Source organism: Lacerta agilis, chromosome 9 (genome assembly GCF_009819535.1).
Source record: "Lacerta agilis isolate rLacAgi1 chromosome 9, rLacAgi1.pri, whole genome shotgun sequence".
NCBI lineage: Eukaryota > Metazoa > Chordata > Lepidosauria > Squamata > Lacertidae > Lacerta > Lacerta agilis.
In genome coordinates, this window is record NC_046320.1 from 14,479,570 (window position 1) to 14,506,920 (window position 27,351).

A 27,351-nucleotide genomic window follows, 5' to 3' on the forward strand; every position below is an offset into this window, starting at 1 on the left:
AGTAATAAAAGGAAGGAAGGAAGAAAAAAGAGAGAAAGAAAGCTGAAATTAGTGAACCGAACCTGATCAGAATGGATATAGGATTTCTGAAGAGATGAGATTTTCAGTGAAGTGTTCCTTATAAGAGTACTAGATCTATGAGCTGTGGATAATTGTTTGCAGAACAAGGAAAGAAAATTACATTTAAAATTCCTAAATGACATTTATGCGGCTTTTTTATTTCATTTCTCTTATGTTTCAATGTTCCTACTCAGCAACATATAACTAACAAGACCCTACAGCGCCTTTACTACGAACAGGGAGGGGGGGGGAATAAGCTGGCTTAAACCTTAATTTGCTGCTGATTGCTCAAGCCCAGCGCTCACAACTCTCTTAAGTACCCCTAAATGCTCTGTTTTCGGTTACAGTCAATGGCAAGGCAAACATTGTTTAATACAGCCTGCTAACAGAATTACACCACTGCCAGCGTCGGAGCCAATTAATGGCTGACATAGACCTTTCTACTGAGGTTCCAGCATAATCTTTTTCTAAGTTGGGCCGCAAGTGAAGTGGTGGTCTGGAGTCGCACGTCAACACATCAGCCCATCGGTAATATTTTAATGGCACTGTCTACAATTCTGTGAATGGGGAAAGAAGAGAAGGCTGCAAAAATGTGTTAATGCTGCCAAGAAAAGGGGGGGGAGGCATAACATGAATTATTCAGAATGAAAAAATGAACAGAAGCAGCTTCTCTTCATGTTTAGGATACCCCCCTCACCCCCACATATGAACAAAACCCCACCGCTTCTGCCCCAACCCCACAATTTGAGATAAGATACCAGGCTGTTGGTGCAGTTGTTGAGTAGACAATTCGGAAGTAGATGCACATCTCTCCTTTTCCCTCTCCACAGGTCTTACGTGCGATGGCCCAGTTTTAAGATCCCTTGCTTTCTCACAAAAGGACGCGTGTGATCATGGAAACTGGGCCATTGTGTATATGAACCTCTGCATAGAATGCCTACATCCAACATTGTTTGCGGAGTCAGGTGCGACTTTGAGACATATCCCACTCTTCGTGCACTGGCCCGGTAAAATGTCTGAGCCCTAGTGGGGGGCGGGGAGGAAACTGTTTAAAACCATCTTTATATGTATTGCACTGTACCTTAACCACCACAGGGCTTGTTCTGATCCTGTGATTGGCATGGTTTGCATGGTTGTGTGGGATGAGGCCACTGCATTCATTGTAATTTAGCTGGGTGTTAGCTGGAGCCAACAAGAGTTTCTTAAGCTGCAGGAATAACAAGGGGAAAGGTTTGGGGTGGGTGTGGAAGGGGGAAAGGTTGGGAAGAAAAAGAAATAAGGTTATGCATCTCCGTTCCTCGGGTTTTATCTGAATTTATGAGTCTCAGGTCCAGTTCAGATAAATATCAACATGTACAGAGGCTATGCAAGATGGAAAAGTAGGGCTTTCAACAACAGCCTTGCCCCATGGCTGCTGGAAGTCCACACGTTGAATCAACATTTGCACAGGGCCTCCACGGGTAGCAAAACCATAAAGTCATTCATGCCAGTAAAATCTGGGAAATGCTCATGTGGTTTAAGCCTATAAACGCTGGACTATTCCTGTCTATGCCTAACGCATTCTGCTTCATACATGAATGTCCTCCAGCCTAGAATCTAGAAATGCACACCGAGGACACAAAATACTTAATAAACAAAAAAAAAACAACCCCTCCCTAATCAGCCAAGGACCTGGTTGGAGAGAAATGCTTTCACCTGGTGCCTGAAGGTATGTACTGAAGGCACCAGCCAACCCTCCCTGGGGAAAGCATTCCACAAATGGGGAACCATCGCAGAAAAGGCCTATTGTTGTGTTGCCACCCTCCAGACCTATTGTGGAGAAGGCACAACAAAGAAGGGCCTCAGCTGATGACTGCAGGGTCTGGGTCCATTCATATGGGGAGAGGTGGTTCTGGAGGCATTGCGGTCCTAAAAAAATCGTAGCTCCTGCATGCTCCTACTTGTGCGCTGTAGTACAACCAGAAGTGCAGAAAGCGTCACTGGGCATGGCCAATGTCCCAGGACATCCCCTGCAATGAAGGCAGAAGTCAGTCGTGCAAACTGCACAGTACAAACTGGATGTTGTGACAGGGTCCAAGCACGGGCAGCAGTACCCTGACTTTAGGGGCGTAGCAAGGTAAATTGGTACCCGGGGGCAAAAAAAAATTGGCGCACCCCCCCCCCCGAGGCATAGTAAGGTCAGGTGGTACCCAGTGCAGAAAATTTCTTGTCAACCCCCCCATTGATTCCCCCCACCCGCAAAAATGGTTTTACGTTATTTCATATTTTCTTACAAAGGAATAATAACAAGTAATAATAATAAAAAACTTTTATTTATATCCCGCCCTCCCTGGCTAAAGTCGGGCTCAGGATGGCTAACATCAGATACATAACATTGGTATAAAATCAATAATAATTAAATTACCTCCTAAAAACATCTCAAAATCAAATTAAAGTCTAATTAGATGGCTTTCCACAGGGTTAGGGTTGGGAACAGTAAGTGCTCTCTGAACTGAAATTTCAGCTTCATGAGATAGGAAAACAGCCAAGTGAACAGCTGTTTTGGTGGAGGAGGGTCAAGATATTAACCAATATGCATGAAATTTCATATATAGCTATATAATCCCCAGTATAGTAAGATAAGACCTTCGGAGCAGGCATTTAAAAAAAAAAATCTAAAAAAAAATTCTATTATTTTTTTTCCAAAAAAAATTGTTCCTTGCTAATTTGTCACCCCCTCCATTATGGAACACAGGGTGCCCCCCTTGCTACGTCCCTGCCTGACTTTATATATTGTGAGGATCATATGAGAAGTTGCATAGCTCAGTTGGTTAGAGCGTGGTGCTGATAACACCAAGGTTACAGGTTTGATCCCTTTGTAGGATAGTCACATATTCCTGCATTGCAGGGCATTAGACCAGATGATCTCCCTTTCAACTCTACAATTCTTTGATTCTATGATTCAAAATTGCCCACCTAATCCTTCAAAACTGGAGTTGTGTCACCAGTAGTTTCATGAGGGTTTTTTTTTTTGGGGGGGGGGTTCTTCTACTCTGACCCTGAACTTTTACCAGGATTGTCAAGCATAATGAGCGACACAAGAGTTCTGCATTAGTTCCTAAATGGAAGGAATCTGGCTTCTGTGCTTCTAGCCTTCGATACCACGGAACGGGAAAGATAAAAAGCCTGCTTCACAGAGTTGTCAAAAAGACGAGCAACCTAAGACTTACAAAACCATTTTACACACTAAAAAGTGATATATTAGTACTTATCCCCTAGGCCAAAAATGATGGTTGTTTTTTGTTTTAAAAAAAAAGGTATGCTGTGTTACATTCGTGATTTAACAAACAACACGGGGGGGGGGCTGCTTTACCTGGGGAACCACACAACCAATTTCAAATGCAGATCGTACCCAAGGTACTCGTCAAAAAACAACTTTTGCCTACAGTAGAGGAAAATCTATAGCATAGAGATTAAGGTAAAGACTTTCAGATTCATAAGAGTCATGGCCGTATGTTGCCATATACACACAGGAACATAACAACGCACTTTATTTCATATGCATCTGCACAGGGATCCACATTCCCCCCTTCATCACAACCTGTTTGGCTGGAACCAGGCGATGCAGTGAAGTATGAAGCAGAAGGAAAATATAGGAAGCAGAGAGGGGAGGGGAGATTCCTGTTCCCCACAATGTCTTCCTTCCATGTGAGAAATCCACTTGAGCCAAGCATACCAGGAGTCAGCAGTAAACGCCTATCAGCATCCACAGCCAACTTGAGCCCTTGAAATTCAAGTCAAACTCAAGCATTTTTTTTTAAAAAAAGGCTTTATATGAATGCTCTGACACATGAACAAGACTGCAGAACACCTGCCAGCCACTTGCTTTTACCTGCAGGGATGGCAAGCTCAAGGGACCATGCACAGAATGGTGCTCAGGGGCCAACAAAATCTAGCCATCCCTGGAGCCAATCCCTCTTTGCAATACACCTTGCAAAGGTTAACATGGACCACAGTTGAAATAAGAGAAGTCAAATGTAAAGTGATTTGACTGAAGATTGAAGTGATTATTTTTTGCATGGTTCCGACATCTTCTATTCCAACAAAGTGGGATTCACTCATCAAAAACAACTTTTGTCTACAGTAGAGGAAAGTCCATAGCATAGAGATTAAGGTAAAGGTCCAGCCGCGGACGATTCTGGGGTTGCGGCACTCATCTCGCTTTACTGGCCGAGGGAGCCAACGTTTGTCCGCAGACAGTTTTTCCGGGTCATGTGGCCAGCATGACTAAACCGCTTCTGGCAAAACCAGAGCAGCGCACGGAAATGCCGTTTACCTTCCTGCCGGAGTGGTACCTATTTATCTACTTGCACTTCGAACCACCGACCTTCTGATCGGCAAGCCCTAGGCTCAGTGGTTTAGACCACAGCGCCAACCGTGTCCCCAGCATACAAATGCACAATATGAAGGACAATGCTACATCTCAAGGTAAACAATGCCTGACCATTGGCTAGTTTTTCTGCCAGGCAGAGTGAAGTAATACAAATCTTCTTGGTAGCTGATAAAATCATTCAGGTTGCAAGTCATCTTGATAGTCAAAACCATAAGATGCTGAACTTCTCCATTCCATTATGACCAAAAGACAAAAGAGTCCTCTGGCAGCAGAATTGGTTTTTGAAAAGTTAGGGGTTGGTCTTTTTTTTTATTTTTTTATTTTTTGAGAATCTTAGCAGTCACTTTTGTAGTGACAGTTCTGACAGCAATGGATATTTGCTGTTAATGAGGGCACTATTCTCTCAAGGGATCACAGGTGACGCTGTGGGTTAAACCACTGAGCCTAGGGCTTGCCGATCGGAAGGTTGGCGGTTCGAATCCCCACGACGGGGTGAGCTCCCATTGCTCAGTCCCTGCTCCTGCCAACCTAGCAGTTCGAAAGCACGTCAAAGTGCAAGTAGATAAATAGGTACCGCTCCGGCGGGAAGGTAAACAGTGTTTCCATGAGCTGCTCTGGTTCGCCAGAAGAGGTTGAGTCATGCTGGCCACATGACCCGGAAGCTGCACACCGGCTCCCTTGGCAAATAAAGCGAGATGAGCGCCGCAACCCCAGAGTCGTTCACGACTGGACCTAATGGTCAGGGGTCCCTTTACCTTCACCTTTATCTTGGCAACACATTATTAAAAGTGAAACTTGTACACCAGAGATCTCCTAATGAGAACATACATGTTCAAAATATTCCCTTTCTGAATTAGCAAGAGTGTGCATTATCGGAAGAAAAACATTCAGGCAATACCATAGTTTCTCCAACAAACATGTTTATCCTGGGCTTTCTGTCTGAAATGCCCAAGTGTGATTAAGCTTTCTTTGGGTTTTCAGTCTAAAAACGAAAAGACCAAACCTTACTGTGTCTACATCATACCCATGCAGTGGATAATGAGAGGGCACCTCCATTTCCCGTTAAACACTAGGAAGGTAGATTCTTACTAGGGACGGCTCTTCTGCCTCCAGAGGTGGAGGGGTGCCGTCGGGCATTGGTGAAGGGCTGGCCTCATTTTCGTTGGTCACATCTGCATCCGTCAGTGCATCAAATGAAGGAAGTCCATCCTCATCCACAGGGATACTGTCCAGTGTCTCCGTGAGAACTGCTAGCAAATTTGCCTCATTCTCTTCGTCTATCTTCTGCAGAAGAAGGAAAACAGGGGAGGAAAAAAAGGTGAGTCGGGTTGTAGGACTTACATAGCCATATAACACATGATTTGGCCCAATTAATTTTTGAGGGCGCAAAGTGCTAACTAACTACCATACTTTTCTGTGTGTAACATGCCCCTGTGTATAAGATGCCCCCTATTTTGGGGGAGTCCAAATTTGGAAAATGCAGGGAGATTGCCCAGAGTTGTTGCGCTTTTACGGAGAGGTTATTCAGCTATTTTGGAGAGAAACTGCCCACTGCCCACTGCCTCTCACAGGTGTCGCAAAAGCCACCTATCGTCTGTCCCCTCACCAGCAAAAGGCGCCAATCGCCCGCCCATTTGCAGCTGCGGCAGCCAATCAACAACAGCCCTCGCCGCAGCCACCAATAACATGCCCTATAGCCGTTGACAATCTCCGGCTCGCAGCAGGAACCAATCCCACGTCCCCCCGATGCAGTATCCATGTATAAGACGACCCCCAATTTTAGACATAATTCTTGAATTAAAAAATCCTTCTTATACAAGGAAAAGTACGGTAACTCAGTTTGAATTTTGAGGTAGCACACACCTGTTGCAACTGTTGCTCCACATTATGCTTTGCAATGTTTCCCCATCCCTTTCCCTGTTCTTAATCCAACAGGAATATATTTAGCTCAGTCAATACCCGTGTGTCCTATGAACTACACCCAAGATGTCGCTGCAACAACCCACCACCAATGAAACTAACAAAACTACAAGGATGATGAAGCAAGGCAACTAATGAGGAGAGCTGTAAAAGGAGGAAAGTCCAACACCATTATGGTTCTCCAGCTGCCTTCTCCCACTACCGGAAATGGGAAAGTTCTCATTTATATGCATTTCAAAGAAAAGCAATCAATGCTCTTATTATTAATGGAAAACTCCTGGTTTCTTTTTTAAATAAATGTATTCTGCAGGTTGCCTTTGAAGTTGTCCTTTCCTGTTATGTAGGTTTGAGTGCTCAATACAACTACTGTATGCATTTATCTAATTCAGGCTGCAATTATAAAAAGCAGATTAATTCCTAATCAGATGTGGCTGCAACGTTAATTTGTACTAGATATCTTATTTCAGTACCAGGGACTTGTTTGTGTCAAATCAAATATATTTAATATCCTTGCATTTCTCAATGCAACACGTTCTAATTACCATCCGTATATTTGGAAGGCAGGAAAAAAAATAAAAGCACTTATTATATTTTAGAGATTTGTCGCAGCAATTATTAATGACTTAGGGCTTGGAAAAACTCCCTGTGGAGCCCATGCAAAGACTTTGCTGGCAGCCAAATGCAATTCTCAGTAAGAGAAAGAAAAGGGAAGTAGACTAGATATTCTCCACAGATGTCACACTTAAGTAGTTTAATACCACCCAGGAACGGGCAAAGGGGTAGTACCTGAATCGCAGTGCAAACCTCAAAATAAAGGCTTTTCTCCATAGAGATTAGCTGAGATTGATTTTAGCTGAATTAACTCCTGTTCAGTTAAATCTTCCTTTTGGCAACAGAGCAGCTCAGGAAACAATTACACATGCATACAATTATAATGTTTGATCGTTTTATTATTTCAAGACAAAATAAGAGTTTGCAGCCCTATTTCCATCACCCAAGTGTGCAGAATAAATGGGTGTCCCACCGGCGTGTGCTGGATGCAACACTTAAGCGATTTAAGTGCACCTAAAACCCAACGCATGTTGGGTCCGATCGCATAAAAACTGCAGCCCTGGACATTTTGCTCTTTGTTAGGGATGAATAAAGGTTCAACAAATAGAACAACATATACATATATTGAAGGTGTTATATCATTCTTTCAATAAACCACCCTAAGATCTGTTGATGAAGGGTGATATACAAATCTTAATTCTAACAGTAATGATAATAATAATAATAATAATAATACACCCAATAAACTTGACTTTTCCCCATTCTCTCTGCCCTCTCTTATCCTATGGTCTCTCTTGCTTTTAAGGCAATGGGGACTACATCAGAAAATTGTTAAGACAGTTTGATAAGTAACAAGAAGAAAGAGACTTCCCTCCCCCATCCCGATTCACACACTGGAAGAAGAAGAAGAGTTTGGATTTGATATCCTGCTTTATCACTCCCCGAAGGAGTCTCAAAGCGGCTAACATTCTCCTTTCCCTTCCTCCCCCACAACAAACACTCTGTGAGGTGAGTGGGGCTGAGAGGCTTCAGAGAAGTGTGACTAGCCCAAGGTAACCCAGCAGCTGCATGTGGAGGAGCGGGGAAGTGAACCCGGTTCACCAGATTAAGAGTCTACCACTCTTAACCACTACACCACACTGGCTCTCTCATTGGACTGTGCATGTAATTACAGCACATGCACATAACACCTATAGTCAGTGAAGTGAGGGCCTAGTGGTGTGGGACTCTGCTAATTCAGCACACAGTTATACTACACACTTTCCATGATGTATAAATGGGGCTTATAATCAGATTGCTTCCCTAAGACCCACTCTGGCTTCACTGGGATGGTCGCCACAGCCTTCACTGTTATAACCACTCTGGTCAAGGGCCATTTATGGGATTCTGGCAGGGCCCCCAAACTCTAGCAAATGTACTGTATATGCAAGGCAAGTGATACTCAACCCCTTGGGGGTTTCAAGTAGGCACCATAATTTAGCATAAAGATGAAATATGAAGCAAATGTTGAGGTTCCTCCTCAAGTAAAAAACAAAACAAAAACCCAAAACACAACTGTAGGATTTCAAGGAAAGCTGAGAGAGTTTTGTTAAGAGCCTAATGAAATGACCCAGTGGGAAGTTTCCACACATCATTAAGTTGCCATCAGATGAAACAGTCCCGCCTCGTCCAGAAACATTTGTGGAATTTAAAAGGAAGCGCAAACCTCTCTTGGAAGGCTCTGCACATAAACAAGGAATTAGAAGACTCCTTGGGTAGGTAGAAGCCTTTACAAGTGATTTGTATGCCTAATTCTATCTGGGATAGTGATCACAGGACCAGCCCAAGACATTTTGGCCCCTGAGGCAAACCACAAAATGGCGCCCACCGCCACCAGAGAAGAAGGGATTGGGAAAGATCGACATCAGGAACAACGCGTGAGGAGTGTTCTATATTGGAATCTGCTGCCCCTGTGGATCCTGCTGCTAGAAGCAGTCACCTCAATTTACCTCATGAGTTGGCCGGCCCTGGGTGGTCAATAAATCCAGCTCCCCTAAAGGAGAGAACCACAGCCAAGAGCTACAAGCTGAAGAACTATGGGAGTCCTTCATGCCACTCATTCTACAAGCAGAATCTCTTCGGCATGTATGACTGGAGTGGATCCATTCTGCTGTGTCCTTCCCTCACCCAGCTGCTTTCCAGCCCCCGCAGAACTTTTTCTTTAAAAAAAGATCCTTTCCAGGTCAGCCTTCTTGCTTTGATAATACGGAACCCTTGCAGAAGCTCCAGCATTTACTGTTCCAGCGCTTGGCATCTGCGCTTTCTAACAGACACTGAAGCGCCCCGACAAGTCGGAATGTGGAGTGGACACTGGCCCTCATCATAGCAATTTCCATTAGTTTTTTGTACAAGTTTCAAACAACCAAACACCCCTCAGAGGAAAGCAAATGATGTGACAAAGAGGACTCTGTTAAAACAATTAATGTCACTTTCCATTATTGCTCCAGTCCCAATTTACAGAGCAAATAAATCAAAGTCACCACGGACGGTGGTACGCTACCCAGCCAACACATGTCTGTTCACAAATGACGTCGGGAGATAACCTTAGCGAAGCTTCGCCATGTTGCTGGCTCCGAAACACTGTTTTATACGGAAACATTTTTATTAGTTCACATCGCCAAAGCAGCGCTGAGAAAAGGTAGTAAGAAGGAAAGGGTATTTTTTTTGCTCTCCTTCTCCCTGAGCAATAGGAACTTGTAGGGCCAGACTTTTACAGGGTCAATTCATTCTCTTGAGAAATGAGTGTACTGATGGTCTTCGAAATGGGCGTATTTACAAGTGTAGAAATAAGAGCGGGAAGGGGGTGTTAAATAGCCATAGTGCCATCAGCATGAACGAGGAACTGCAGGCTCATGCCTCCTTGCCCTGTGGAACACCCTCCCACCAGATGTCAAGGAAATAAACAACTATCTGACTTTTAGAAGACATCTGAAGGCAGCCCTGTTTAGATAAGTTTTTAATGTCTGAAGTTTTATTGTGTTTTTAATATTCTGTTGGGAGCCGGCCAGAGCGGTTGGGGAGACCCGGTATAAGTAATAAATTATCATTATCATTATCTATTCTGTAGTGTCCTCAACCATTCAATTAGGATGGAGAGAGAGAGAGAGAGAGAGAGAGAGAGAGAGAGAGTGCTTCCCCATTCTAGCCAGTGGAAGGCTTTCTTGCTGTGTGTAGAAGTCTCTGCCTTGAGGAACTTACAATTTATTATTATTATTATTATTATTATTATTATTATTATTATTATTATTAGAAAAAGAGTCTGGATTTGATATCCTGCTTTATCACTACCTGAAGGAGTCTCAAAGCAGCTAACATTCTCCCTTCCTTTCCTCCTCCACAACAAACACTCTGTGAGGTGAGTGGGGCTGAGAGACTTCGGAGAAGTGTGACTAGCCCAAGGTCACCCAGCAGCTGCATGTGGAGGAGTGGAGATGCGAACCCGGTTCACCAGATTACGAGTCTACCACTCTTAACCACTACACCACACTAGCACAGGGGAGACAACATAGAATCATAGAATCATAGAGTTGGAAGAGACCACAAGGGCCATCCAGTCCAACCCCCTGCCAAGCAGGAAACACCATCAAAGCATTCCTGACAGATGGCTGTCAAGCCTCAGAGGAAGGAGAGGGAGATGGGGAGAGAAAATGCATTTGTTGCTTGGTTACAGTAGCATATGGAGCTTGGAAACTAAGGGATTGTGCCAAGGAATTTGTGGGGGAAGTGGATTTTGAAGCTGGATCTGCCGCCTCAGGTGGGCTGGCCTACCCCAGGTTTAAGGGGCTGCACAGGCGGAATGCCAGACTTGCTCAACTGGCGAAAAGGGGTTGTCTTTAAAACCATATCAGTTCTTGTCCCATGCATCATCACTTTTGCTCAACCCATTCCAACAGCAAATCAGTTCCCCCCCCCCCCCAGCTACTATCCAAGCTGCTGGAGTATGCCACCCAAATCCAGTAGCTAGTACCCACAGCACATCAAAGACCATAATTTCAGCTAGCAAAAGTCTACAAAAACTCAGAGAAGGTCATTTTGCATAACCAAAAAGTGTGATCGCAATTATTATTATAACAGATCCATCTCCGAGTAACGTTCATTAAAGTGTCGACTCCCTGCTTTGTGCTCGTGGTGTGAGCTCTGGTGTTGACAGCGCAGAGAGAAAGCTTTGCCGCAGCCAAAAGCTGTAAATTTCACTATTCCAGCATTGCTGCTTATGAGGCTCATCTTCCACATGGGACATTCCAGCAGTTATATGAGGTAGCCTCATCCTGAAGAGGACTGAACAGTTCCAGACAGGTGCTGAGCAGGAGGATCAAAGAGCAAGAGCGCCGCACTCAGCACCCCGCTGAAACGATCCCATAAATAGTCTGGATGGCACTGTGAAAGTGTGCCATATAAAGATTTCCGAAATACTTGAGCAGAAAACAGCAACTACTTTCCAAGCAGGTATTTTTTTTTGCCAAAATGATTTTTTCCATATTTTCAACAGTAAAAAAATACATTAATTAGTATTTAAAATCTCAAGTTACTCCCACACTGATTCACAACATAAGTCGTGTGGCAGTCTCACACCTAGTGTTGTCTAGTAATTAATAATAATAATAATAATAATAATAATAATAATAATAATAATAATAATTTATTATTTGTACCCTGCCCATCTGGCTGGGTCTCCCCAGCCACTCTAGGCGGCTTCCAACAAATATTAAAATACAATAAAATATCTCAGATTAAAAACTTCCCTAAACAGTATGAAAAACAGAGGAGAGGCACGTTATTCACTGAAATAAAACTTATTATTACAGCTAATAGCTATCGTCACAGATAATAACTAACCAAAAAGAAGCTCAAACTGGCACCAGATGATTTTTTTTTTATTTTTTAGAACTTAGACTCTTTTTGAAATAGAACATACAGCTCCTGTTCATGAAGAGGAATCTCTTATTTTATTTTATTTTTGTCAAGTTCCCTCAGCATTTTTTGTTCAGTTTATTCTCTATCCAGTGCCAGCTCAAAGTTTACTTCCCCTTCTGTTTTCATGGTCATTTTTCAACGCTACCTGCCTTTCCCGTTTTGTACGTAACGGAAGAAACCCCCAAACAAAATTGTTTTAAAATACTATACAGCCACACTATGCTTTTAATGCTTCCCATGAATCCCACCCCATTAGAAATCCCATACTGTTCTTTGGGACTGTCAAAACATTTGACCCCAAAACACTAAAATAAACTGAATATTTTGTGGCAAGATCTTTGCAGAAGGTAGCCTTTCATCAAGAAAGGGTGTTTATGTAAGAAATAGGTTAGAAAGGAACAGTATTACCCAATTATCTTCCTCTGACACAATCACAAAATACTGACAATATGTTATGGATATGATGTGCACTTTCAGAAGCATATGCTACAGATAGTGCTTATGGCTGCATTCTTGGTCAGTTAAGTACAAAGGTGCCTCTCTAAATTCATTGCATCAATAACCTTAGTCAGATATTACTTTTGAAGTGTTAATTAGCATGAGAGGAGGCAGCAGCAGGAACAACCCAGCTAGCTCTGCCCATTCCACTGTTCCCACTGCAGTCCAGCTTACAGGAAGTGACGGTCGGCAGCAGGCAGACATGCTTCCATGGAGACTCCTTTCACATTTTAGAACACTGCATAATCACTGCAGTGCTGTCAAGTATCCCGTTTTCCCCGGGATTCTCCCTTATTTTAAGCAGTTTCCCGCTGCTCTCCCTTATTTTTTATTTCCCTTAAATTTCCCATTTTTAATGGAAGCAGCTCCTCCCCTGCTGGCCAGGGACTGGGTGGGAAGACCTCGCCTACTTGGAGAGAAAAGCCTCAGCCCTCAAAGCAAGTGGGAGCCGTTTCCCGTGCTTAAAGGGGGGTGTATTCCTCCCCCTGCATCAGCTCCTGTCCGTTGCCGCCGAGCCCCTCAGCCGGCCAATAGGGTTAGCTGGTGGGCGGAGCCTGGCTGCCTTTGAGCAGCTGCTGCTTCCTGTCCTGTTTTGACGGGATCAGACAAGAAGACGATGGGGCTCCATCGCGCGGAGCACATGGCTGCTCTCCTCTTTGCTGGCTGCCCTCCTCTTTGCTCCACTCCGAGCCTGAGCCCGCTTGGAGTTTACATTGCTGCTCCGCCCACTTTTGCTTCTGGCTCCGCCCACCACTGACATGTGACTGTCCCCGGGATAGGTGAGACTGCTGATCCCTTATTTTCAAATCCGAAACTTGACAGCTATGATAATCAGGGTTCCAAAAAGCATGGAAACAGCCACAAATACAAAAGGCTCCCTGCTGCAATCACCTTCCGCAGGGCAAACCACAGCTTTTTGTGAACAAGCAAACGCTTGGGCTCGTAGAGCAGAGATCACAGTCACTTTGTGCCTCCCCCATCAGAAGCTGTAAGTTGCGCTTAGTGTCTTCATCCAAACCCGGGGCTGTAGTTTAGCCTCCTTCAGACAAACCTTTCGGCTGTTAACTCCTACAACCCAGTTGGTGCCAAACGTATTGCTCTGCTTTTTTTTTTCCTTTGGACCACATCAGTTTGAGGGGGCAGTTGTCTTGTTGTCTAGGCAGCCCCTCCATACACGCTGCCCAGGTTTGCGTCTCAGAGAGGTCAGTTTGGTGCTGCTAATGCAGTGGTTAAGACTTCAAACCTGGAGGTGAACTCCATTGTCCAGGGGTCAGCAAGGCTTACAGGCCATGGGCCGGATCACTCCTGCAGAGATCATCCATGGGCCGGGCCGGCGCAGCATCTGTGCATGTCTACGGTGCCGGAAATTGCTTCTGCGCATGCCCAGATGCCGCAAATCACACCTGCGCAGAAGCAAATTTTGGCGTCTGGGCATGCGCAGAAGCAATTTCCAGTATCTGCGCATGCACAGATGTGATTTCCAGTGCTGCTCAGCGAGTCCCCACGCTGTGCTGCGCCGGTTTAGCACAGCGCATGGGGGACTCACCAAGCGGGCGGCTCAGTTCAGGGGCAGCTCGTGGGCCAGTAAAAGAGTATTCGTGGACCGGATCTGGCCCATTGGCCGCATGTTGCCAACCCCTGCCATTGTCTCTTGAGACAGTTGGATGCCGGCAACAAAAAGACAAAACCACGAGCTATAACCAAGGGCCAGCTAGGTCTTTGTCTAAAATGATCTGAAACTCATCCTTAGTGAATTTTCACAAAATACCCTCCACCCTCCTCAAGCTGATGCATTGTTTTAGTTTAAATTTAAGCTTTTCTGGCATTAACACATTTCCAAAAGTCTACTAAAAGTTGAGGGTCGGAGGGATACCCTTGCATGTTTTCTGGCTTCTAACAAGCTGTTGCAGTTCAGAAGTTTCCATTCTGAGCTGACAATTAAGTTTCTAATAAACGGAGGAGCTACTAATTGACTTATTTGTCTCACAAATACACCACCTTGCTAGCAACCTGTAGCAACACATTTTACATCCTTTGACCAGAAATCATTCACAGTTCTTGCAAGCTGCTAAATGATTAGATTTCAGTTGTGTAAACTGCCTATCTTCCCTCTCGTTGGCACCAAGGCTTTGATTTTGGACGCAGAGAACGAAACGGAGAATGAGCTATCAGACTCTTGACTGCGCTAACAGAACCAGAACGATAAGATACTGGTGCAATTGTTGTGGTCCCTATTATATATATGTATGTAATTGAAACCACAGAAATGCAGTCTATTTGATTCAGAACCAAAAGGTCACTCAACTCAATTTATAGTTGACGCTGAGCACAATATTGAAAAACACCTGAAAGCAAACGATCTTATCAGCAGTTTGGGCCTCAACGTTTACTGACTACATGAGATAATATGCTGATTACTAAATAAATGCATTAGCTGTGTTTTGCACACGAGGGATGTTTAAATGTGTCCAGAACTTGATGGTGGCAAATTCATTGCCAGCTATCTTACCATTAGCATATTAAGTGCATTTTTATAATGCCAAGAAACATGGTGGATTCCCCTTCCAGTCTGCAAAATCAATCCTCATCACGCAACACAAATCAGGGCAACACCTTACACTGAGCCTGACTTGTGAATAGGGATGTTCCCAGCACATCTGTCCATGTGCAAAGTGAGCAGAAAAAGAAGGAAGCCTTGATGAAGCTCCTTCTGCGAAGTGGGCATGAGCACACACTCAACACAAACACACCACTCTGCAGCAAACAATTGCCGCCTCAGGGTCAAGCTAAACATGATGGTAGAATAGAATAGAATAGAATAGAATTTTATTTACGGCCATAGGCCCATACAAGTAAAAAACAAAACAAAACAAAAACCACATAGATAACAACTTGTGCAAGTGGGAACAACAGCCGCTAAAACACCACAGTAACAATAAAATACAATAAAATAGAATGGCATACTAAGACTTAGCTAGCTTGTAGTGCTCCTTGGCGTCGCTTTTGGGTAAGGACAGCCACCAGGAACCTTGCCACTTTCAGGGTCGTACGAGTATCCTTATCCTGCAAGATTTGGGCGAGGTGGAATTCTGGTGGGGTGCCCTCTAGTTTCTGTATGATTGATCCCAGCAAATTTGCCCGTGGCATGTTGAACAAGGGGCAAGCGCACATAATGTGCTGGAGAGACTCCTTATCACATTCGCACATGGCGGAGGCTTGGCCCTTTGAGAATCAATGTCTCAGGACGTTGGAGGGAAAAACATTGAACCTCGCTTTGGTGAAGGCCAGTCTATGGACAACAGTCGAAAGGGAGGAGAGGTATGATGGAACACAGTAAGTTAAGGTGATACCGATGTTCTGGGGCGAACAAACACCTCCCCCCAGCATATAATTTCGCTGTAGATCGATGTCATCCAGTCTTTGGCGGCTCAGTCTTTGAGCAGTAATTTGATCTAATTTTAGGGAATCTGAAGGAGAGATTCCATAACTCAGGAGTTTAGCATGAATTCTACTAGTCCAAAGGCTAGAGAATTCATCTCGCCATAAGCATTGGACAAGGTAGTGGCTTGGTAATCTATGCCACAATGTTAACCAATAATTGAAGACTTGCTTCCACAGGCAAGTTTCTAGCATGATGGTAAATGAAAGTTTATTGCAGACCCACTGTGGTCTTGATCTCTCTCTCTCTGTGTGTAAATCAGGACCACAGTGGATTAATGTCTTCCTCTCCCCAGTGGCATAGCGTGGGTTGCCGGTGCCCCACAAGGGGGTTGGGTGGGAGGGAAACAGGCAGAGTATGCATGAACATTCAGCTGCCTGATGGCACCTGCATCATCCAGGAGATCGCAGCCTCAGAGATAAGAAGAGTAATTTCATTGTCTGGAGAGGTCATTTCCTGGTTTGCATGGAGAAGTCGTTTTCAATGGAGCCCAGCAACGGAAGCATGCAGCTGTACTGAGGCAGCACCGGGGATTGAAATTTTACACCCCTAACAATGTTGCCCCCGATGCAACCGCCCCTGTGCCCCTCCATGCTATGCCACCATCTCTCCCCCTTATCATCATCATCCTCATCTGGACCAGGAGCACCAGCTTGGCATTTTATTTTTTATTTTTTTTGCAAGCTACAAAGTAAAATGCCACATCTAATTTGGCCCTTACCTTGGCTGTAGTCAGAAGCAGGGATGGCAACTACAGCAAAAAACTATTACTTTGGATACTGTCATTCTGTTGACAAATAATCTTACCTAGAGACATCCTCAGGCCATCACTACAGAACAAACAGACCTTTAGATTTTTGTTGTAAGCAGTCTTGTAGGATTGCAAAACTTGGTGTCTTAGGTGAAAGCAGGATGCTCCCAAAACAAATCTATTCACGATATTATTTACCCAATTTGGACCATTCTGATCCCAGGGTTGTTTCCAACATGTTACAAAATGTACAAACAAACCTACCATGTACACATTACTTAAAAGCAGTTTATTGAGACCCAAACATTAAAACACAGCATGAAAATATAAAACTGAGTAAGCGGAAATCACTGATTTACACCGAACGGCTAGGAGAATAAAAACGTTTTCACTTGGCAGTGGAAACTCCTTAGAATTTTTGTTATCTGTGTCTCCTGAAGAAGGAAATTCCACAATTGGGCTGAGGGGGCAAGAACAAGGAAGGTTCTCTTTTGTACAGAGCAGGGCAAACCCACTAGAGGGGGAAATGACCAAAGCACTCACACAGGGTGTAGGATGGTTGCTATGGCAGAAAGTGTTTCTACATATAAGAGCAGGGGTCAGCAAACTTACCGCGCCGCGAGCCGGTGTCTCCAGCACAGATCACACGACATTCCGGAGGGTAGGGGAGCGTGCACCCATATGCGTGCGCACACGCTATTTCCGGTGCTCCTCCGACCCGGAAGTGGGCAGCCGCGCAGCGCAGCACCGGTAAGAGTGGGTGGCGGTGGTGGTGGTCGCCGCGGGCTGGATAAACAAGTCCCTTGGGCCTTAGTTTGGGGACCCCTGTATAGTATAAGAGGATACCAGGCCACCTGCACCCTCACCTGCTCTCTGTAATTACAGTCGTACCTCGGGTTACGTACGCTCCGGGTTGTGTACTTTTTGGGTTATGAACTCCGCTAACCCGGAAACGCAACCCGACGCGTGTGCAATTTGGACATGCGCAGAGCATTTTTCATGGGTTTGGGGTTTTTTTTGGTCTGCACATGCGCAGAACGAATTGTTCGGGTTACGTCCTTTTCGGGTTACGTACTGTAACCTGGAACGGATTAAGTACATAACCCGGGGTACCACTGTATCTTTGACTTTAGCTCAAGGAGTCCTGTTACACAGACTCTGTGTGGGGAGAGACTCCTTCTATCTGCCTTGCTCCACCCTGTAGTCTGCTTCTCAATTTGTTTTGTATTATTTTATGTACTGTGGCTTGCCATTGTTTTATTGATTATAGTTTAGAAATTATTTATTGTAACTGTTGAGTGGATTTTTGTTTAACTTTTATATGTTGACATTATTATTTTATACTATTCTAATGATTGTTGAATATTACTTTTTTGATGCTTATTTTAAAGTTTTGTTTTATTATCACATTCCTGTATGGCATTAAATCAGGCTTCCTCAACCTCGACCCTCCAGATGTTTTGAGACTACGATTCCCAGAATCCCTGACCACTTGTCCTGCTGGCTAGGGATCATGGGGGTTGTGGGCCACGAACATTTGGGGGGGGCGAGGCTGAGGAAGCCTGCATTAGATTGTTATAAGATGTACATTTTTTGTTTCTTCAGCTTGTAAACCGCCTTGAGTATAGTAAGATAGAGAGACGGTATACATCAGATTCTGATACTCCTGTAGCTGTAAGGAACTCTAAAGCTCATCAGTCTCTATCCATCATCACAGCACTTTGGGCTGCCAGTCCATCAGCACTTAGGTGCTACACACATACCACTTCAGCTACTCAGCTGAAAAAGTGGAATTGTGAAGGTCCACGGAAAAATTGTAGTGGGAAGAAGTAGGAGGGGGCTACCCTGTTTTTGTGGCATTCAAATCTTCTGACCATACTGCCACACAATCCCGCAGCTCAACCTAGGTAGCTAAAATCAGGAAATAATCTTTATTATTTAAAAAGAAGCAAATGGTTGGAAATGTAACACTGTTCCAACCTTGGCTTCAAATGATAAACAGGTGGTAAGTGGAATTAGGGCCATCTCTGTGGTGATAACCCCATTACAAAAGTATCTCCACAGAAACATCCACTACTCTGTCTTATAGGCAAGTTGAAATGGGTTTATTTTCCCCAGGCTTATAGCAGTTGGTTGTTCTTGGAAAGTGAATTTTACATTCCGAGTCTGATTTTTTACTCTTCTTGAGATCATAGAATCATAGAGTTAGAAGAGAACACAAGGGCCATCCAGTCCAACCCCCTGCCAAGCAGGAAACACCATCAAAGCATTCCTGACAGAAGGCTGTCAATCCTCTGCTTAAAGACCTCCAAAGAAGGAGACTCCACCACACTCCTTGGCAGCAAATCCCACTGTCGAACAGCTCTTACTGTCAGGAAGTTCTTCCTAATGTTTAGGTGGAATCTTCTTTCTTGTAGTTTGAATCCATTGCTCCGTGTCTGCTTCTCTGGAGCAGCAGAAAACAACCTTTCACCCTCCTCTATATGACATCCTTTTATATATTTGAACATGGCTATCCTTAAAGAAATCAGCCCTGAGTGCTCACTGGAAGGGCAGATCCTGAAGTTGAGGCTCCAGTACTTTGGCCACCTCATGAGAAGAGAAGACTCCCTGGAAAAGACCCTGATGTTGGGAAAGATGGAGGGCACAAGGAGAAGGGGACAACAGAGGATGAGATGGTTGGACAATGTTCTCGAAGCGACTGGCATGAGTTTGGCCAAACTGCGGGAGGCAGTGGAGGATAGGGGTGCCTGGCGTGCTCTGGTCCAATTGGGTCACGAAGAGTCGGACATGACTGAACGACTGAACAACAACAACAACACCATATCACCCCTTAACCTTCTCTTCTCCAGGCTAAACATACCCAGCTCCCTAAGCCGTTCCTCATAAGGCATCGTTTCCAGGCCTTTGACCATTTTGGTTGCCCTCCTCTGGACACGTTCCAGCTTGTCAGTATATTTCTTGAACTGTGGTGCCCAGAACTGGACACAATATTGCAGGTGAGGTCTGACCAGAGCGGAATACAGTGGTACTATTACTTCCCTTGATCTACATGCTATACTCCTATTGATGCAGCCCAGAATTGCTTTGGCTTTTTTAGCTGCTGCATCACACTGTTGACTCATGTCAAGTTTATGGTCTACCAAGATGATTCTTGTAAGCTGGGGATGCTCTGCAAAAAGAAGAAAACCAAACCAAGCATTCCAACCCCATTCTCATGTGCCACCGAAGCAAAAAGCTTGGTCACTTGGAACAGTGGCATCAACAACTCAAGCTGATCCTTGAGGACATTGCCCAGCCCCAGAAAGGCCTATCACTCTGTCACCGCCACAAACAAGAAGGGATATGGGCAGCATTCTTCCTCCTTAGTAGAGCCTGGTCCTTCCAAAAATCCATCTGGCTATCAAGTCTCCAAGGCAATCCAATTACACAGTCAGCTTGTGTTGATGCCAGAGGCCTAGCAAGACTCAACCATTGTTTACCACACCAAGGAATGACTTTAATTACTTAAGATAATCCAAAATGCCTTGTGGAAACATGTTGATATACTTAATTAAGAAATGACTGGAGTCACTCAATGCCCTCAATAGAAGACTTGGGCTTTTTAAATGTTTCTGTTTCAACTCAATAATATTTAGCAAAGCTCTCTCTTTTGTGAGGTCATCCTGTCCTTCCCCCCCTTCCCCCCCTACAGGTGCTTAAAACGGTATTTAGTACACAATTTAACACTCTATCAAGTAAAAAGGGCCAGGGCTTATAAGTCTGTATGTATATCCCTGGGTCTCTGTTCACTATTTTGTCCTGCATTTACTCTTCTCCAGTCACCTGGGACCAAAACAGTTCACCCGCAGTCCTCAAATAGGTACCATTAAACTCTGGCTCAGTCTGCCCAGGTTAGAGCTCCATGAAACTCAAGAACCTGCAAATATTCAGCTACTCATAAAAGGTGTTAGAATCGGATGATATCTCTGCATATTGTGTAGCACCTAGTACACAGAGCAACGCACTGTGCAGCACACTGAACACTTTAAATGTGCCAAGTACTATTCTTATTACGTACACAGATATCAACGCTGCAGGATAGCTTCTTCCTCTTGAGGTTCTGGGGCCTTGCCATATTTCCTTCCTCATAGGCTCGCCAGAGTCATGCCTTGCCCAGCCAGAAGACTAAAATAGAAATGAACTGCACAGATATCACTCTCACATGCCTACAAGTTGCTGAATGCTTGTGGGTTCAGGTATGCCTCAATTTGTGTTGAGTATTGGGGGCTATTTCACCCTCTCTTTTTTAAAGGAGGCCATTTCAGTTGCTACATAACAGGCTCAATCACAGAGTGGAGTTCATTTGCGGTTTTCTGCACTTTTGGCCTGTGGCTTCACCAACCCTGGGATGCAACTCCCCAAAGTTTTGCTCACTAGGGAATATATCCCCTCTGGGTGAAAAGGGTTTCCTACACTACTACTACTACTACTACTACTACTAATAATAATAATAATAATATTTTATTTATACCCCGCCCTTCCCCGCCAAACCGGGCTCAGGGCAGCTAACACCAATAAAATCACAACAAAAACATAAAACGATTCATTAAAATACAGATTAAAATACAATTTAAAATTTAATTTACACTGCAGCCTCATTTTTAAGTAGCCCACCAATCACACCAAAAGAATGAAACATCAGGTTTAAACAGAAACCAACCCAAAGGCCGGGTGGAACAGCTCCGTCTTGCAGGCCCTGCGGAAAGATGCCAAATCCCGCAGGGCCCTGGTCTCTTGTGACAGACCGTTCCACCAAGTCGGGGCCAGTACTGAGAAGGCCCTGGCCCTAGTTGAAGCCAACCTAGCATGCTTGTGGCTCGGGACCTCCAAAAAGTTATTATTTGAGGACCTTAAGGTCCTACCCGGGGCATACCAGGAGAGATGGTCCCTTAGGTACTAAGCTATCAATGAGACACAAGGGAGGAGAAAATCTCTTTGGGCACATCTGCAACAACTGTTTTTGCTAGGTTACAACTGAGGAACAACCAGCACATGCCACACCTCAGCCAGTTGTATCTCCTGAACTCAGTCCTCCACACATTGAATGGGCAAATGTGCTGTGGTAGCTGTGAAACATTTTAGGTAGTATTCAACTCATGAGCAGACCCACTGAAGTTAACAGTCACAACTTAGGTGCATTAATTTCACTGGGCCTACTCTGAGTTGTACTCAATTCAATACCTATCCGTTTTACATGTTATCAGGGCTCAGCCAGAGCTGTAAACAAACGTACACAGATCTTCTAGATCAGTAACAGCTTTTCTGTACGTCAGGCCAGATGCTGAGCTCACCCATACCCATGGGTAGATAGATGGGGCAGTCAACCTGTCAATCACCCAACCACAGAATAATAGAATTGTAGAGCTGGAAGGGACTCTAAAGGTCATCTAATCCCCTGCTGTTATGTATTGAAGTTCTCAGCCTAGGCACTAGGGGTGTATATAGTTTCACTCTGCCCACTGTGATTGCAGTTCTCACTCAGGTCCACATGAAAATGAAGGATTGAGAGTGCAGTTCACGGATTGGGTAGATAGAGTTGTTACTGTTGCATGTTACTGAGTACTATATTAGCCGGCTGGCTCAGTCCCTCAGTTCAGTTCTGTTCCAGCCTGAGAATAAAGAGAGCTGCTTGGAGAATCACTGTGTCGTCTGCTATGTCCACCCACTACTTAATACCTGCAATGCAGGAATCTCAGCACACAGTCGCCCATCCAATTTGAAACCATACCAGGCCCTGCTTAGCTTCTGCACCACTTCCCCTCACAGTTACAGGTGGGTAGCCGTGTTGGTCTGCCATAGTCGAAACAAAATAGGAAATTCTTTCCAGTAGCACCTTAGAGACCAACTGAGTTTGTTCTTGGTATGAGCTTTCGTGTGCATGCACACTTCTTCAGATACACTGAAACAGAAGTCACCAGATCCTCAAATATAGTGAGGGAGTGGGGAGGGGTATTACTCAGAAGGGTGGTGGGAATGGGTGATAAGCTGATAAGTGTGGAAAACTGAGTAATACCCCTCCCCACTCCCTCACTATATTTAAGGATCTGGTGACTTCTGTTTCAGTGTATCTGAAGAAGTGTGCATGCACACGAAAGCTCATACCAAGAACAAACTCAGTTGGTCTCTAAGGTGCTACTGGAAAGAATTTCCTATTTTGTTTCCACTTCCCCTCAGTTTAAACTATTCCTTTTTAAACGTATTTATATATTCACTTTCATTAAAAAAATGATTGATTCGGTTTACAGAATAAAATAAAAGGCAGCTACCTCTGCAAACGCAGGCACACCACCAAATCTACCCTTGATTTCCGCAGGAAGCCAAATTTCCTTTGCGGCACAGTTTGAACTCAAGCTGTACTCCAAAGGAGATCCCAGCCAATCCAAGTAGGGCTTGAAATCACTGTTGATCAGCCCTGTCTCCGAGCCTCGCTTTCTGCATGGATCAGCCACAGCCTGATCGGAAATGCCGGAGTGTAGCCAATCCCAGCAGGGCTTGACATCGCCATCTATCGCACGAATGGCATGGACTTCTAAGTCCCTCTTTCTGCAGGGATTGGCTGCACTTAGAGGAGCTCTGATTGGAAGCTTCCAAGTGGAACCAATTCCACTGGGCCTTGCATGTGGTGCCAAATAGAAGCCCTGCTTGACATGGATCAGGAGGGGATTTTAAGACTCCTGGATGTTCCTTTGCAGCTGCATCTCTACCTGCCTCACGCCTGACATCAACGAGGCCCACAGGCTGCAGGATTCCCACCAATGCTATAAATAGTCCAAGGAAACATATGCAAAGTCCTTTGATCACATAGAGATGCCGTTCAAGTGTTCGATATTATTTTTATTATTTAACTACACTAATCGAAAGCCTCCTTCCAAAGAAAGCTGTGCAAACGTTCAAGGCAAAATGAGCAATCCCATTGATTTAGCTGCCGCATAACAATTTTGTATATATAGCCCCTCTGTCGGTTAGCTTGCCCCTTGACTAATAATAGGTTGGTCTGCTTGCACACGACTCAAGCAAGTGTACTTGATTTGTATTCAACCACCAAACCTGCAGGATCTGGGACACACCAAGACAAAGCACAACCTAGCCTCCTGATTTTGCTGCCTGCCTGCGTCTGCAAGAAAAGCTGCCAAGTACTGGAAGGCCACAATACATTGCTGGTGGGTCTCATGCTTTGCGGGCCTGGTACACACACCAGCAGTGAGGAGGTGGAAGAGAGACAGACCAAGGATTATAAATAGCAAGACATGTAAAAGTATACAGAGTAACATACCATCACCTCCAACATTCCTCAGATGAAAATACAGTGGTACCTCTAGATACAAATAGGATCCATTCCGGAGCCCTGTTCGCATCCTGAGAAGTCCACAACCCGCAGCGCCACTTCTGCGCACATGCGGGTTGCGATTCAGCGCTCATGCGCGTGATGTCACTGCGCATGTGCAACCCGCCGAACCCGGAAGTAATCCGTTCCATTCCGTCACTTCCGGGTTTGGCGCGTTCGTAACCCGAGCCGTTTGCAACCCGCAGCGAACGCAACACGAGGTACGACTGTAGGGACATTTCTCTCTCTCTCCCCTCACCGCAATTGATCCTTTTCGACCCCCCATTCAACACACACCCAGAGCATTTCCTATGAGAAGGGCAAGGGCCACCATCATCACACCAACGAAACGTAGAATACACACCCTCCACCATCTTGAGCAAACCTCTTAATCCCGATTTCATTTTAGTTTATTGTTTGGTACATTTTACAAACAGAAAAGCACACACCAATAAATACATTTCTGAAAGGGGCAAGATTCGACGTGGACACAGAAAACATTTCTATTTTAAATCAAGACTCATAGAATCATAGAGTTGGAAGAGACCACAAGGGCCATCCAGTCCAACCCCCTGCCAAGCAGGAAACACCATCAAAGCATTCCTGACAGATGGCTGTCAAGCCTCTGCTTAAAGACCTCCAAAGAAGGAGACTCCACCACACTCCTTGGCAGCAGATTCCACTGTCGAACAGCTCTTACTGTCAGGAAGTTCTTCCTAATGTTAAGGTGGAATCTTCTTTCTTGTAGTTTGAATCCATTGCCCCGTGTCCGCTTCTCTGGAGCAGCAGAAAACAACCTCTCACCCTCCTCTATATGACATCCTTTTATATATTTGAACATGGCTATCATATCACCCCTTAACCTTCTCTTCTCCAGGTGCTCTGCTTCTCACTCCCCCTTTCTTCCCACCCAGGGCAGCTCTGCCCTCTGCAGCCATAACCCCTCCTCCTCCTCACCCCCTACGAGCTGCCCAAGGGAGGAGGCCGGCAGTGGCGGCCATGGAGAGGCAATGGGGTACTCCCTCGCAGCAGCCGCCACAGCCGCTCGGGACAAATTCCAGCTCATCCTCTTCCCCAAATTCAGCAGCAGTGGCACTGGTGGGAAAAATAGGGACATTCCAGGATCAAATCAGAAGCCAGTGTGGCTTTCATAATTCCAGGAATAATAGCTAGAATAGAGATAGGCTAGTAACCATTCAAACAAGACAAGACCTGGAGATACTGTAAACATGGAATGGATAAATTCCATGTTTACAGTATCTCCAGGTCTTGCCTTGCACATGGCACCTTAGTGTGTTTGTTGTTTGAATGGTTACCACCCTATCTCTATTCTAGCTATTATTCCAGTAAATTTGGTTTTATACTTACTAGCCAGTTTGTGGTGTTGTTGTTTCATAATTCCAGGACTGCCTCCGGAAAACTGGGACACTTGGAAGGTGTGACATACAAAGTTCTCACTTAACAAACATTCCTTGCGGGCAGCCCATCTGCACAGTATTACCGCATTTCTCTGTAACGTGTTAGGCTTTACAATCACGGCTGATGAAATTCACCTTGGTACCAACCAGAGTTTTGCTGGTTTGCTCCCGCTGTTCTTTTAGCGACAACAGGACTGGAGTAGCAGTGCAGTGTTAGGAGACATGGCAGAACTGCATTCCTTGCATTCAGAGATTACATTTATGGACAAAACTGAACAGACTGCTCATTCTCTGATAGCCTTTTAAAAATCGAGTGCCATTTGCTCACCGCCACTCAGTGCGAAAGTGGTGCATGAAAGTTTATTTTCAGCTTTAGCACCGACTGAAGGTTGCAGACTGATGGCAAACATGACCATAAACTGCTCTTTTGAATTCCTGAAATTGAAGTGCTACACATCTCAGTGTATGTGATATCCTTATGGGACCACCGAATTTTAGCTTTTCATCAAACAATAAATGGAGGTGTGGAATACTCCATTGGAAATGTATTATCCCTACTTGTATCAGAAGGTGCATGGCCTCTATATTGAGGGACTGGGGAAACTTGTGGCAGACTCAAAAACAAGGCAGGGATGTAGCCAGGGGCGTAGCAAGGGGGGGCGAGGGGGGTGGGCCGCCCCGGGTTCCATAATGGAGGGGGTGACAAATTAGCAAGGAAATTAAAAAAAAAATGCCTGCTCCGAAGGTCGTATCTTACTATACTAGGGATTATATAGCTATATATGAAATTTCATGCATATCGGTTAATATCTTGACCCTCCTCCACCAAAACAGCTGTTCACTTGGCTGTTTTCCTATGTCGTGAAGGCTGAAATTTCAGTTCAGAGAACACTTACTGTTCCCAACCCGAACCCTGTGGAAAGCCATCTAATTAGACTTTGAGAGGTTTTTAGGAGGTAATTTAATTATTGTTTGATTTTATACCAATGTTATGTATCTGGTGTTAGCCACCATGAGCCCGACTTTGGCTGGGGAGGGTGGGATATAAATAAAAGGGTTTTTTATTATTGCTTGTTATTATTCCTTTGTAATAAAATATGAAATTTTCCGCACCGGGTACCACCTGACCTTCCCATGCGGGGGGAGGGGGTTGACAAATTTCTATTTGCCCCCGGGTACCAATTTACCTAGCTACGCCCCTGGATGTAGCATCCCTAGTCCATCAACTCTGAAGGGCCACAACTCCTATCATCCCTGACTTTAGTAGTCATGATGACCAAGGCTGATGAGAACTGGAATCCAATAACTGGAGACTCTCCAGCCCTAGGAGCCGCAGGATATCCACATTATAATGATACAGTGGAACTGGGTGGACTGGGACTCAGTTTCTCAATGCTCACAACTGAAAATCTGCAGCTCCCCAAAAACTGTATTCAGCAGCAGCTATGGAGCCCTTTCATGGCATGCATTTGAAACTCGGGAGAGAAGAGGAGAAACAGCATGCAAGCAATGAATCCAGCATTCCTTCCTTCCTCTGCCGTGTTATAAAATGGGCAGCCAGGCTACTGGTTCTTTGTTTTTGTTTATTTGAATGTTTATTAATTTCCAAAAAGTAATCTTATACCAAAAAAAAAAATGCAAAGGAAACAAACAATTGAAAAACAAAATTGGAACTTTTGGTTTGTAACTCTTGTCGCAAGTAAGGGAAGAGGGAGTACGGTAAATAAATTATTTGCAGTACAACTAAAATTACTCTTTTACAGGTGAAACTTGAAAAATTGGAATATCGTGGAAAGGTTCGTTTCTTTCAGTAATTCAGCTTAAAAGGTGAAACTAATATATGAGATGGACTCATGACATGCAAAGCGAGATATGTCAAGCCTTTATTTGTTATAATTGTGATAATTATGGCATACAGCTGATGAGAACCCCAAATTAACAATCTCAGCTTTGGAGTTTTCATCAGCTGTACGCCATAATCATCACAATTATAACAGACAAAGGCTTGACATATCTCGCTTT

General features: G+C 44.5%; 1 protein-coding gene across 4 annotated transcripts in view; it reads right to left on the bottom strand.

Moving 5' to 3' along the window:
* The window catches only part of PPARGC1A (PPARG coactivator 1 alpha), a 625,371-nt gene that overhangs the window by 39,542 nt on the left and 558,478 nt on the right, over positions 1-27,351 (bottom strand). For all 4 annotated transcript variants that reach the window (XM_033160824.1, XM_033160823.1, XM_033160825.1 and 1 more), the window contains 2 exons: positions 5,522-5,716; positions 1,142-1,267 (listed from right to left, as the gene is read on the bottom strand). In XM_033160824.1, coding sequence (XP_033016715.1) covers positions 1,142-1,267; positions 5,522-5,716 — 321 coding nt within the window. The remainder of the gene's footprint in view (positions 1-1,141; positions 1,268-5,521; positions 5,717-27,351) is intronic.